A 14,882-nucleotide genomic window follows, 5' to 3' on the forward strand; every position below is an offset into this window, starting at 1 on the left:
GTTTCTATGTACCCCAGGCTCTGAGCTTTCATTTAGAAAGCAAGATATGGGGCAAAATGTGCAGGTACCTATGAAGTGAGAAAGAGTGTGTTATGGCTACCTTGTATATTTTTCCTGGTACTGAGGAATGCATGCTGTTGCCATTGGCAACAGGTCACGATGCATGAAGGTAAAAATCAGTGTTGTACTGATCTCCCACAATCAGGACCAACAGGATATAGCTGTCTTCCCAGGGTAACAAATTTGCTAGAAGTAGCTCTTTCACTCATTTTGTGTTTTGCCATGTCCCCACTCCATGGCAGCCCCAGCACTCTCAAAGTTGGAAATGTGCCCACTAGTCCAAAAAAGGTTGGTGACCTGTCTTCTATAGCATGGAATAGATGTAATATGGACAGAAGCTGACTTTCTGCAACAGTCTCTTTTAAGAGCATTCGCAATCCTGTGTCATATTTGTTGAGAAGTCAGACTCATGTAAGCCTTTGTAGGATTGTAGCCTTAATACCATGCAACCCTTAGCTTTTGTCAGTTGACAAAATTAAATGTTTGCATCTTCTCTTAAGAGTCAAAATTTATAGATTAATTCCACCAGCAATATTTGTTTCATTTTATTTGAAAATTTACTGAAACGAGCATTTAGATACATGTGAACATGCATTCTGATTAAAAGACAAATGTACAAATTTTACACTGCAAAGAATGATTCTGCCATACATGTTCAAATAATTTGTATTTACACACCTGTAACAATATACAAAAAGCCCATGTGCTAAAAAAGCAAGCCACTTATAAGTGGGTAACAACCTACTATACTAACCACCTTTAAGAGACTTGAATATCATGACTGCTAACAGCTAAAGAAATGACACTTCAATTTTGAAATCACACATGTAGAGTTCCCAATATAAATCAGTGAGACTGGTAAAAAAAATGCTTTGCAAAAATCTTACACTGCTTCTATGTAGAATAGAGAAGTGTAATCACCCACCATCAAGTATTCTGAAATTCCATAGCTTTTGGGAGAATCAGAATGGTGCTTATATATCTTACTGATTGCAGTAGCAATGTAAAGGCCTCAAAATCATTTTGAAGGATTGCTGATTTTCATTAATTTTACAAAAGTTGTTTGTTATAGGTATGCACCAGTTTTATGTAATGTAAGACTTCTTAAATCATGCCACTATACATTGACTGCAGCATTTTACAACTTAAAAACTGACATCCTAAGTTTAAAATAATTTGAAAAGCAGCAAAATTATCCTTTGTTGTGATTCAAATGTTGAACAGTCACTTAGAATGTTAAAGATACTCTGATATTATACTACAGACCATTAAGATATAAAAAGTTGATATGTTTCAAAATTAAATGAAAATAAGTGTTTGCTGTAAGGCTGAACTCACCTGGCAAATCTAATTTAGACTGCTGCATTTGGTATTCAACCATGTCAAGTAATGCCTCCTGAACCCTGGTAAGAACTAGACACACTTGCTTACTATTAGGAATCTTGGTGGATTTTTGCACTGCTCAATGTCCCACTGAAATTAGTGGAACACTACCAAATTACTTATATTTAGGAGCAATGAAAAATAAATTTGTAAGATTGCAAAATAAACCTGGAGGAGCTTATTTACTTTTCTCCCTGTAAAGTTAGGAAAGGTTCAATACGTTTATTAAGAGTGCCACCATCTGGCCAAATAAGCCACAGACAGACAATATTAAGGTAATTTAGTTTGACATGGTAAGTAGGACATTTTTGCACTTCCAAAAGCCTCAGAAGTGTTGCAAAGAATGAATGGATGAGCTCATCCTTGGTAAAATTTTAATTTAAATGTAACTAGGAGCTGGTAGCGATGACTTGAAGAGTCACAGCTGAAGTGCATAGTAACTTTGACAAGCTTTAAAATAAATAAAAAGCTCCAAGGCTTCAAAGATGAGTTTTTACCTCTGAAGTCCATATCCAAGAAACATGTAGCGCAGAGAATTCAGCCTGGGAGAGAAATTGCAAACCTTTCTTCCCGTCAGTGCACTTTGATAATAATTGATACAAAATTGCTCAATCACTCATTTGAGTCCTTACAATGTTGGAGGTCTTGTTAGGAAATTTCTGTAATTCACATTACAATGTAAGCAGACCAAAAAAACTAGCTCTTGTTATCTCTCAGATATTTCATTGCTTACTAAATGAGTTTATGTTAACACTTTACAGGGGAGATAATCATAAAAAGAATTGCAACTGCTGCTAAACTTTTTACCATGGCAAATACGTTGTCCACTATCCAGGGAAGTAAGCAGAGGGTCTGGAAGGTGCTGCAGATTTGGCTGGTATTTGAGTTTTTATCAACGCAGTTGACTTCAGGTGTCCTAATAATGGGGAAAAGAATCTTAAATGAACAGCTTCAGAAGATTTCAAAAAGTTTTAGAGCAACTTCTCACATTTTAAGTTTAATGCACATGCATGCTTGCCCACCTGTGTTGTGAGATGTGTTTTGGCTGAGCCTTCGTAAAGGAATGCTGTCTTCTCTTTTCTTCAAATATTTTGCTTCCAATCCCATGTTTTCACCACTAAATCAGAAGGAAGATACTTAATAAGAAGAAACCATTTCAGTTTGCCACACTCAAAGAATGTTTCTAAGTTCACTAAGCTGGGGTTTCATAAGATCTTCAAATAATACATTTTATGGTCTCCTAAAATACTGCTTTCTTTAGAAGAAGTCAAACTTTCCAGATGGTGTTGGGGACGGTCAGAGTTGTAGTCCAACCTGCTGGCTGGTGCTAATGGGAGTCCCTTTCAGTCAAAGGCCACATTCCTTCAGGGATAATATGATGGGAGACACATTCAGGATGTAGATACCTGCTTTCCTTCCTTCCTTCCCACTCCTTTTCTCTCCCCACATCCTGCAGACTGCCAGCAGAGGGACAATCACTCTTGCCAAAGGACTTTGTGCCATCTATTTTGGCACCCCTTTCCTCTCTTCTGGCAACCTCCACCCATAATTAGACCAGGGCCACCGATGGACCACTCCTCAACTAAAAGCACAAGCACTCACTTCTCTTTATTTGTTGGGTGATTCGTCATCACAGGAATCCCTGGCTGCGAATCTGAACATCTGTTGGTCTCTTGAGGCTGCATATTGAACTGAACCTGCTGGAGACAAAATTTTTCACACACTCACATTTCTATGTCTAGGCTTTAATTATACATTAAAGAATGCTGAGAAGAATTATCCTAAAATCTGGTTCATACGCACAACACTAAAACTTAATTTAAGCCGCTAAGGCATAAACCTTAGGCTTCCACACTCCCAGTATTTTGTTGAAATTACAAAGGAGGGCAGTTGTGAAAATTAATTTCACTTTATATACCTGCGAAAAGGAGAGGCTAAGAGATTTCAACAACTTAAGAGGGGAAAGAGTTGTTCCTGTGGGATGAGGTTTGCCAAAACAGTGACAGGGTAATTTTTTTGTTCATTAAAAAATATTTGTTTTAGTTCTGCTGCCACAGGTAGCAGTTTCTCCATATGAGAACTTGAAGCTTAAGTCCTTGTTACACGTATTCTTAAAGCCTGTATTCTGGGTGTGCAGCAGCTTATAATGCTAACTTGGAAAGATGCAATAGAATATAAAATTATATATTTGGGTGCCTGCCTTTTGTCCTGAAGTTTGCTGGTTGATGCTTTTGACAGCCACTGTATCTGGGAAACTTTGAAAAGGCAGCAAAGGAGAGATGGGATAGCCTAGTCCCGAGTTCAAAAATGGAATTCTGCTATCAACCTGCAAAAGAAAAATTAAATTATAAAGCCAGAGCAACAACAGCACACTATTAGTTACAAAGCTCCTTTCATACCTTTCCCCGTTTTTTGTATTTAAAAGCAAACACATCCAAAATTAAACTATACTAATAATTTATATAGTACTTCATAATTTGTACTGTACTCTGTCCAGTTGAAAACAAATTCCTCTATTTGTATCTTAATGGTAGTGGATATTAGGTATAAGCACTTCCTTCTCTCCCAGTACGTGTAGAAATTAACACTATAAGAGAAGGAAAGGACCAGGAGGACCATACAAAAATTCATAAGGACATTACTATTACCATACTGTGAGGTGAAAAGCCAGTTCTTGGAGTGCTACCACTAGGACTAGTAGATGTTCCTGACACTTCTTGCTTCCTCGTCATCTGAATTTCATTCAGCTGCTTGTTTAGCCATGTGATGACTACAAAGAGAAAATGTGCACCAAGTTTTTCACCTTTCAGGACTTTTATCTGCTGTTTTAAATCTAAACCATAGCTCAGTATACATAAATAATTCACAGTGCCATCCTATGAATGTTTACACTGAAGTCAGTCCATCAAGTTCAACATGCTTGGGTGTAGGACTGCAGTCTCAGTTTTGTGATATATTAAATTAGAGACTGAGAAACCTAGTCAGTACTCTGCGACAGCCTTACACAATAGATGGGAAGTGGGGAAATTACATTCAGGAATTATTTATTAAAAATTTAAATTACATAATGAAGTTGCAGAAGAGAGAAGGAAACAAAAGGGGAGGAATATGGCAGCCCCAGAAATTCTTCTTTAGGTTCCAGCTGCCAAACAGAATTCTTCGTCTTTGCACAATAATATTTACATGCTTGCACTTCCTTAACTGAAAGCTGTTCAACTGCCACATATCTAAGAACATAGGATTTGTAGACCCACGAAAGTGAGATTACGTCTCAAACCAGCTTCAATTGTTAGGATTAGATATTAGTGGCTAATGCAAGAATCTCATATACACACACCGTTTTCATTCGTTTTGAGAAGATGCTTGCTTTCCTCCAGCTTCTGTACTGTAGCTTCCAATTGTTCCTGCAACTTGCACACCTGAAATATTTTAACACAGGGGTCAGCAAACCTTTTCAGCAGGGGGCCAGTCCACTGTCCCTCAGACCTTGTGGGGGGCTGGACTATATCTATTTTTTTGGGGGGGGGGAAGAAATGAACGAACGCCCCACAAATATCCCAGAGATGCATTTTAAATAAAAGGACACATTCTACTCATGTAAAAACATGCTGATTCCTGCACGGTCCGCAGGCCGGATTTAGAAGGCGATTGGGCCAGATCCGACCCCCGGGCCTTAGTTTGCCTACCTATGTTTTAACACTATCAGTCCATAGCAGTTTAATCGGCAGCACCAAAGCTTACTTTAAAAGCAAAGTGTATTAAGTCTATTGAAAAGCTCATACTGATGGTATTTCCACCACACCATAGAATTATTCTGCCAATCATATGTACAGGGATTATGATTCAAGGCAGAGACCTAGAATGAACTGACATAGCATGAGTTTAAAGTTAAGCATCTTTAAAAAACCACAAAAAAACCACACACACCTACTGGATAGAAACCTGACCCTCAAGTTACCTCTTGCTCTTTGGCTCGGAGAGAACTTTCTGCTTCCTGTAGATCCTTCTGTTCTTTCTGCAGTTTTTCTTCTTTTTCAGCCAAGAGTTTTTCTTGCTGAATTGTTACTGTATTTTTCAGCTTCAGTTTGCTCATTAGAGTCTTTACATCACCTTGCAATTTCTTTATTATCTCATTAGCCTAATAAACAACCACAGAATTTTAAATCAGGAAAAACATGAAGTCAAATAATCATCATCAAGAAGGAAAATAACGTGTTTTGAACAAACCTTAAGGAGTTCAGATGATAGTGACTTTAGTGTTGTTTCGAGATTTCCTATTTGAATTTGTTTCTTTTCTATATTTTTTTCCAGGTTTACCTTTTAAAAGAGCATATATTGTATTAGGGAGGTTTTGTTTTGCCAAGAAATATTCACATGGATCTGTTGCATAAAGTAACAAGAACATTAGTTCTGAAATTCCTATTCTGTAATGTAAAATACTAGCAATTTCTGGAAAGCCTATCACATCCAAAAATGCTTATTTATATTACTATAGTTACTACAGTGTGGTGAAATATATAACTTTTTAAAAAGTCAATAAATTGTATTATTGCCCACACTTTCTAAATATAGCCATAATCCAGAGAACTACATAACTATCTATGTGTGCCCAGCAGCTTTTGGATTTGTTTCTCTAATGGGAATGTCCCATGTCACACAGCACACTATTTTTAAAACTTAAAAGGAATTTCAAGGGCATATTGAGGAGTACAACACTTATGTTGTATCAAATAGGAAGTAAAGTAGATCGGGCATGAGGAACCCCTGCTATGCTTTTTGGATTGTAGCTCATGTTCTTTCATTTCAGCATTCAATTCTCCATGAGTTAAAGTACTGCTGTATTCTAGAAAGTAAAATTAAGAACCTTTTGCTCATGTGTTGCATCCGATACTTCTTTTGCCCTAGTAACCAGATCCTCCTTGCTCTTGACTTCCTGTTCTAAAACAGCAACTCGAGTCTGCAGCTGATTGACTAGTTTTTCCTTTTCATGGCATTCAGCATCTAGGGTAGCATTCTCTCGACGTAGAGACAGAACTTCCTGGTTTGCTCTCTGGCATTCCTATGTGGTTGAAGAAATATTTTACAAGCGTTTTAACAAAAATGTTGCTGGCAAAAATTCATGCTTTGTTTCATGCTTGACAGAAGTTAAGCATATTCTATAAAAACAAAACAAAAAACTTGTTTTCAATACATAACTGGCACTATTTAGTATATTTGTATGGGTGACTGGAAACTATCAAATTGTCTCCCAACGTAGATCTTAATAGGTAAATATAACTTACATCTTCTATGCCAGACAATTTCGCTTTAAGTTCTCTGACTGTTGAATCGCCTTTGTATCTCCTTTCCATTAGCTCCTTGTTGACATTTTCCAATTCCTTCAACCTATTCTGCAGCTGCTGCACTGTTTTCTGATGCAAGCTTTCCAGATCCCTTTTCTGTTGTTCATTCTGTTGTTGATATTGTGCTTGTGCCTGCAAAGAACAGCAATTACTTGCGCAACTAGTAAAGGCATAAGGATTCTGCTAGATGTATATAGGCGTCTCTTTACACACCTGCAGAGCTTTCTCCTTCTCATTTGTCAGTTCCTGGGTATATTTGTTGGTTAGAGATGCTGTTTTGGATGCCAATTCATTTCTCAACTTGTCCAATTCCCTGCTCTTTTCTGACAAGCTCTAAATATGAGAAAATGAAAATAGTAAGATGGCCAACTTGCATGTAATTGAAGGGTTTTAATCAATACTATGCCAGTGCTTTATAAAACGGTTACAGGCAGGTTATCCTATTACAAACACATCCCACTGCAAAGACTAACCTACAGAACATTTCCCACATCACAGCTATCCCAGAAAAAAACGTGACTGCTTTGCACTTTACATCCTTATATAGACACACATAATTCTTCTGTTTTTACAGAAACCTATAGCACCTTAAAGGGACGCAGGTGGCGCTGTGGGTTAAAGCCTCAGCGCCTAGGACTTGCCGATCAAAAGGTCGGCGGTTCGAATCCCTGCGGCGGGGTGCGCTCCCGCTGCTCGGTCCCAGCGCCTGCCAACCTAGCAGTTCGAAAGCACCTCCGGGTGCAAGTAGATAAATAGGGACCGCTTACCAGCGGGAAGGTAAACGGCGTTTCCGTGTGCGGCTCTGGCTCGCCAGATGCAGCTTTGTCACGCTGGCCACGTGACCCGGAAGTGTCTCCGGACAGCGCTGGCCCCTGGCCTCTTGAGTGAGATGGGCGCACAACCCCAGAGTCTGGCAAGACTGGCCCGTACGGGCAGGGGTACCTTTACCTTTACCTTTATAGCACCTTAAGCACTAAAACTTAAGTGAAATATGAGCTTTTACAGCTAAGCCTACCCTTAACCTCCCATGCATCTGATGAAACAGGCTTTTGCCTATGTTAGCACAAGCTGCAATAAGTTTGTTACACTTCAAGGAGCCAGAGAACTCTGTCGATTTTGCTTCAGCCATCTAATGCAGCTATTCTTAAATCATTTCCTCTCCTCCTGTACTGAATTCTCAGCAAGAAGGCATATCACAGATCCTAAATTTAGACACAGTATTTATACAATGAATTCAATAAAATAGAGACAATAATCTTCTTCACTTTCTTTTAACCCCACCCTTCAAAACACACCTTTCATGGGGAGCTTTTGGGCTCATTCTCTTAGCCCTGACACCTTAGTGCATGTTCTTTCCCTGCCCTGCCCACACCTCCATTTCCCCCTTCCCTCTGTTGTTTTGCTATGTCTGACTTTGATTTGAGTACCCCTCGGGGTAAGGATCTGTCAGACTTTCTCTCTCTAAAGGGTCAGGTACAAAAAGGTCATTAAGTAAACACAATACAGTAATTAAACAATAAAAGGAGTCAAGCACTGCTCAAGCAGACTTTGATTTGTGCAATGGGTTCCTATCCTCTCTGCAGCCCCCCCCCCAATGTACTCCAAAAATCTGTTCCAGAGGGGTTGTCATTTTTGGACATGCAGGGGGGAGGGTAAAGAATCAGAGAATTGCAGCAGGTCACAGTCCAAAGCAGGAATCTCAACTAGAGGAAGGTGATGCCCCAGTGCTTACAACAGTGGAAGTTTTGCTCACACACAGATAACATTGTATACAACCCAACACATGGTGGGTTTTTTAAACATAAATTTTCTACCAATTGACCCACAGTGGAATTCTGCTCTTACCTGCTGGGCATAGTTCAGCTGTCTTGTAAGGTCCTCATCTGTTTTTCTAAGTTTCTGTTCCAGCAGCAATTTTTCTTCCTATGTACAGTTGACAGCTTTGTCGGTCAATGCAACCCTTTCCAGTTCTTGAAATCATTAAACCTACAATCCTAAACATTCTCACTTGGAATCAAGTCCTACAGGACACAGGGAGATTACTTCTGAGTAAAATGTGTAAGACTGCACTGCTATTCAACACATCAGATACAAACTCACTCCTGTTACAGGAGTTGGGCTACTTAACTATTAGGTGCTTTTCCATAGGCCTAATTCTGAAAGATGCACTGGCCTCGTTTGCCTATCACATTAAACCATAGTTAAAATGAAGTATGGTTTAATGTGAATGAACAGCATGCTGAATTCACAAGTGTTTCGCTGTGATTACACTGCGCTGCAAGGAAACAAACACAGGCCTGAGGCTTCTTTTCCTCAAACAAATCATGAGTGCTAAACCAAGAACAAACCTTGGATTCAGTTCATAGTTTGGCTGGAGAGAAACAAACTACAACCCAAGTCCAGATAACGATAAGCCAGAACGTAACTTGTTCCTGGCAGTGCAGCCGGAGCACCTGCAATTTCACATTAAACCATACTTTATTTCCACTTTGGTTTAATGTGATATGTGAACTTTCAATTGTAAAATATAGAAAAGGTATGTCAAGGTGGCCTTGTTACACCACTGCCACGAAAAGAAAAGCAGAGTATGCCAGACCACACAGCAGGACACACCCCACAACTTTATATTTTGCCTCCTCATTTAGACAAAGTGACCCAAGCTAGTCGCTATGCCAAAAGATCCAAAAATGTAACTCAAAACATACAACTGAAATTTTAGCTTTACCTTAACACATTTCAAACAGGCTGCCAGAAACTTCTTGATTTCTGCATCATTTCCGGGTAGGAATTTCAGTGATAAGTGTGTGAGGTGTTTAAATGGGTTTGTCTCAACCACGTTTAAAAAAGCAGGAGTGTGATCTAAATTAGGGCCTGATGAAACCAGGTGCAGCAAAAACCTAAAAAGAATAAGAACACATTAAAAATGACTTGTTAGCTGCGTTTCTCAGCACATGACACACATATCCTTATGGAAGGGTAGGCTGGTACAAAGATATAACTCTTCCAACTCCACTGCTATCCAATTGGTGTGTTAATCCACCAATCATTACAAATACTGGCTACTTCCTCTGCCCACTGGTAGCAGTGTGGATCAATGCAGGTGCAACAACCTTTTCCTAAGAAGTCTGCAAGCCTTATTTAAAAAGCCAGCAACAATCTTTTGCAAGTAGCTCATGAAAAGACAAATGATAGGTAATAAGGAAGCAGCTGGTGGGGGGAAGGCACATTGCACTATAACAGAAAAATATAGTTGATAGATTTATATGAAATAATTCAACATGGAGCTAAGCAGATTGCTCTGGCAGCACAAACATTTCTCCTTGCCTGATGGGACAGTCAGCCCTCTCCTCCTCCAGCTCACTGTTCTAGCAGATCTCCTGCCCCCTCCCCATGTCAATTTGAGAGAGGGCATGGGGACAGAAGAGGGGGACAGCCCCCTTGTGCAGGCTTCCATTAGCTGGATCCTGCCCATAGGTTTTGCATTGCCCATTTTTGTTTTCCTACTGAACGTGAGATTTCAAATGGTGTTAATAAAATAAATACGGTAAGTGCTTTAGACAAAATCAGCCTCCTTGAATGCTACTTTTGTTGTTTATATTACTTGTTTTAAAGAAAATATAGACTACTAACCTTGGGATGTCTTTATTTTGTTCTTGGATGCAATGTTGAAGAAGGTCTATAAATCGCTGAGGAAAAGCAGAAAAATCTACCAGAAGACTCTGCTGGAGTTTTAAACTGTATAAAAAGAAGGAGTATAATAAATATGTATTCCTATAGAATATTTGTTACTAAAATCATAGAAGTGTAGAGTTGGAAAGGACCTTGAGGGTCACCTGGTGCAAGACAGAAATCTCAGTTAGTTCATACATGGCAGATGACCATCCAACCTCTGCTTAAAAACCTCCAAGGAAGGAGAGTCCAACAGGTCTCGTGGGAGTCTGTTCCACTATCAAACAGCTCTTAGTGTCAGAAAGTTATTCTTGATGTTTAGTTGGAATCTCCTTTTTCCTTCTGAGATATGCAAGTCATTAGGTACATAGGAACAATGTGCATAATAATCATTAGCTAAAACGCAGCTACTCAAACATTTATCTAAGTATTTTCTAATCAGAACTTGGTAACTTACCTTTGAAAATCTTCCTCAGAAATAACAAGATTGTATAGAAAGAAGGGGTCGGAATCGTCAGTTAGACGAACAACTAAATCCTAGAAGAAAATAGTTTGGAGAAATTTATTACAGCTTCACAATTCTTTAAAGGCTGTGCGGCTCCTGCGGGCTTTTCTAGGTTCCCCCACCTCATAGAAAAGCCTGCAGAAGCCAGTCAGTCCCTTCCCCCTCCTTGGGGAAAAGCCCCCAAGAGCGGCGCGTTCTTTAAAGGCTGTGCGGCTCCTGTGGGCTTTTCTAGGAGGTGGGGGAATTCCCCCACCTGGCAGAAAAGCCCGCAGAAGCCGCGCAGCCTTTAAAGAGCATGAGGCTTTTGTGGGAGGTGGGGGAATTCCCCCATCTCCCGCAAAAGCCCTCAGGAGCCGCGCACCCTTTAAAGAGCACGCGGCTCCTGTGGGCTTTTCAACCGAGCCTGTGGGGCTGGCGGTGGGGGGGAAGCACTGCTTTCCCCCCACTGCCAGCCTCAAAGACCAGACTCTCCTGGCTTCAGCGAAAGCAACGCGAAGCCTTCGGAGCGCAGGATTCGGAGGCTTCGCGTTGCTATCGCTGAAGCCAGGGAGCCTGCATTCGCTCGATAGGACGCACACATATTTCCCCTTCATTTTTGGAGGGGAAAAAGTGCGTCCTATAGAGTGAAAAATACGGTATTTAAATATTTCCATATCCCCTTTGATTAAGAAAAAAATCTCAAGGTGGTTCACAATCAAACACTAAAAATACAATAAAAACAATAAATTCAGGAGCAAAAAAGTTAAGATAAAATCAATATGCTGATATTAATGGTTAGCAAAAACCTGAAGCAGTAGCATGTTTTTAGCAACCACTTCTAACCAAGAGTAGGTGTTTGCCTTCTCTCAAGGGAGACTGTTTCACTGGCAGGGTACCACAACAAAAAGGCCTTTTTCTTGGCTGTCACAAGATGAGCTGCAAACCTAATAACAAACCTGGGTTACCACTCAATTTGTCTTAAGAAAGACAAATAACAAGGCTGAGTTTAGATTACATGCTAAGCAAAACCATGGCTTAACTGACAGAAGGAAGAGGACAGCAGGAGGAACAAAGTGCGCACAATCCAATCTCCAGCAGTCTGCTTGTTCATCCTAAACCATTGTTCAGCTTAGCATTACATGCAAACCAGCTCAAAGTAGTAACAAAGTAGAAAACAAACCACGGGTACTCTGCTAGGCTTGGACATTCAAACAAACTATGCCTTAGTATTACATGCAAACCAGGTCAGCAACAGCCTACCCATGCATTTTGTAACTGTTGAACGCATCTATACAACAGATGACATCACAGCACCATAACATAGAAATATTAACCCCAAAGACAATGCTTATTCATAACGTTCCACAAGAAACTGTACAGCAGTTCCTACAAGAAGGATGGGGACTTGTGGACCTCCATATATTGTTGGACTACACCATCCCTCTCAATTGCCCATGCCACAGCCTTTAGGGCATTGTTTATACTTAAGAAATGTCTCAGGAAACACAGTGTGTGTTTGGGGGGGGAAAGACTAATAATCCCAGAATTCTTCTTACAAGGCTGTTCATGGAATCAAATGTGTTTGGTGCTAGCTGTTTTATCGATGAGCCTACTTTGTGTTAGTAAACATGATCATATGAAGAAGCAACTAAAGGATAGCAAAACCAACACATGACAAGCAAAATACAAACCTTTCTATGAATGGGATTTGTTGTTGATTGCAGCTCAATATTCACACGAACGTTTATTCGCCTGCAAAACAGACATGTGACTCCATCTTTATTCTTCATTTTACTAAATGAAATATTTTGTACTTCAGCTCTGATCAAGATTTGCACAGGAAAAATTAGATTAAGTGCTAAAATAAGCTACAAAACAGCAATGAAGCCTTAATCATTGAATTATTTAGATTATATTTATATTCAGCTAGGAAGTTTTCTCAACAATACAAAAGTGAACTTGTGTAACAGATACTTTTCTTAATGTAATGTCTCCATACATGCCACTTGCTTTAAAATTGCTATCTAAACCATTCATTCATACACACATCACTAATCCTAAAACCAATCCACTAATATGGAGTGGTATGCAACCAAGTTTTACTTACAGTAGACACATTGACATTAATGGACTTTACAGTCATGTTTGTTAATTTCAATGGGTTTACTCTAAGTGAACCTTAGTTTCATGCCACCCATTGTTTAGTTAATAACAACAAGCCCACTCATTGAGTGTGGATCCTTATGAAGCCAAAACAGTACAAGTTATCAGCAGGCTACATTATCTTTTCCAATGGGGATGTGGTGTTGGGAACAACTCAAAACAGCCCAGTGCAGATTGTGAATGATCAATGAGCACAAGATGCCGAGCAACTGTTGGGGCAGCAGTGACGGTGAGGAGTGGTACCTTGGTTTACTAACTTAATCCGTTCCGGAAGTCCGTTCTTAAACCAAAGCGTTCTTAAACCAAGGTGTGCTTTCCCATAGTTGTGGGGACTCAATTTACAAATGGAACACACTCAGCAGAAAGCGGAACATGTTCTGCTTCCAAAGCAAAGTTCACAAACCAAAACACCTACTTCCGGGTCTGCAGTGTTCTTAATCCAAGTTGTTCATAAACTAAGCTGTTCTTGAACCAAGGTACCACTTTATCATAGCTGTCAACCTTCCCTTTTTTTCCGGGAAATTCCCTTATTCCAGCGCCATTTCCTGCTGCTTCCCACTGCTATCCAGGATTGTTAGATATCCTGATTGTCCCCGGGAAAGATAATTTTCGATCCCTTATTTTCGAGGCTGCTGATCCCTTATTTTCAAATCTGAAAGTTGACAGCAATGCACTGTATCCTGGAAAATGACAAGGCTGACTAGAATCCTGAACACAAGCACTCCACACTACAGCATTGTTACAGGTTCCATTTGTATAGACAATTTGCAGCACAAATGTACTTCATCAAAGCAATTGATATAGAAATGAGCAAACTAGTGATATTTTAGGGAGCAGCCTAGCAGGCGGGGTTCATTACTTACATCATAGGCGCCTACACTGTTATTGCTATATGTAGGTTTAATTTGTTTGTTTTTTATCTTATGTTCTGGAAATGTACACCCAGGTTTTTTTCCCTTTAATTTTTTGGGGACCCCCAAGAGAGTGGGGCCCTAAGCTATAGCTTGTTTAGCTTATACGTAAATCCGGCACACAACACACACACGCAAAATGATGGCGCCAACATGCTGGGAAGGGGATGAACTCGGGCAAAATACCCCTAAGGCTCAGGTGCGGCGCCTGGCTCCTCCTCTCCGCTGAACTCAGTTGGACCACAAACACACGCAGGTTCCCGAGTCCGTTGCTCCCGAGCCTCGCAGCGCTTTAACACCCCCAACGCACGACATTTATCTGCAACCTCGAAAGGGGGTTGTTTGAAAAGCGTGACACGTGTCTTCCCAGCACGCCAGAGTTCGTGTTACGACCAGTCTCTGAAAAAGCACCCCCCCAAAAAAACCTTGATAAACCCCTTCAAAAGCGGCCAGACTACAGAAAACCGCAGCTTTCCTGTTTCAAAAGGGTCTTGCGCTGGAGAAGTGGGGGGCAAGCAGCCGGTTTTCCCCCCACACCCCACCTCAAGGGCCCCTCCGTCTCCCCGGGTCCCGCCAGGGGACGAGCCAACCGCCCGCCTGCTGCGGCGGAGATAGGGCGGCCCTTCAAGCAATGGAGGGAGTGGAGAGAAGAAAGCCCCCCGTAGGCCATTGTGAGGGGAGACACGGAAAACGTCTCCCTTTGTGGGGAAGCCGCGCCTCGCCGCTCACCTCTCCTCGCAGCCCTGGCACTTGGCCTGCACCGGCACCAACTGACTGAACAGGCTCTCGGCCGCCGCCATCTTGCGCTTTGAGTTTGGCGCCGGCCTCCCGCGGGGCGGAGAAAAGAGGGAAGGAGGCCTCTCGGGGACG

At 40.8% G+C, this 14,882-nt stretch overlaps 1 protein-coding gene across 3 annotated transcripts; it reads right to left on the reverse strand.

The window, feature by feature from the left end:
• Nucleotides 1-580: 580 nt before the first annotated feature.
• On the reverse strand, nucleotides 581-14,875 carry SASS6 (SAS-6 centriolar assembly protein; the record flags this gene model as incomplete). Of its 3 annotated transcripts, none has more annotated exons than XM_083743388.1 (17): nucleotides 581-2,359; nucleotides 2,466-2,560; nucleotides 3,046-3,143; nucleotides 3,644-3,769; nucleotides 4,092-4,213; nucleotides 4,781-4,862; nucleotides 5,402-5,581; nucleotides 5,671-5,760; nucleotides 6,308-6,502; nucleotides 6,726-6,917; nucleotides 6,999-7,118; nucleotides 8,631-8,708; nucleotides 9,511-9,682; nucleotides 10,416-10,520; nucleotides 10,912-10,991; nucleotides 12,630-12,690; nucleotides 14,742-14,875. In XM_083743388.1, 17 exons carry the CDS (start codon nucleotides 14,810-14,812, stop codon nucleotides 2,271-2,273), a joined length of 1,956 nt encoding a protein of 651 aa, XP_083599514.1. In that variant the 3' UTR covers nucleotides 581-2,270. The 3 variants fall into 3 exon arrangements, with proteins under 3 accessions (XP_083599514.1, XP_083599513.1, XP_083599515.1); XM_083743387.1 differs by lacking the exon at nucleotides 14,742-14,875 and adding an exon at nucleotides 14,555-14,682; XM_083743389.1 differs by lacking the exon at nucleotides 14,742-14,875 and adding an exon at nucleotides 14,323-14,469.
• Nucleotides 14,876-14,882: the final 7 nt, after the last annotated feature.

Source organism: Podarcis gaigeae (genome assembly GCF_964106915.1).
Source record: "Podarcis gaigeae genome assembly, chromosome: 6".
Classification (NCBI taxonomy): Eukaryota; Metazoa; Chordata; class Lepidosauria; order Squamata; family Lacertidae; genus Podarcis; species Podarcis gaigeae.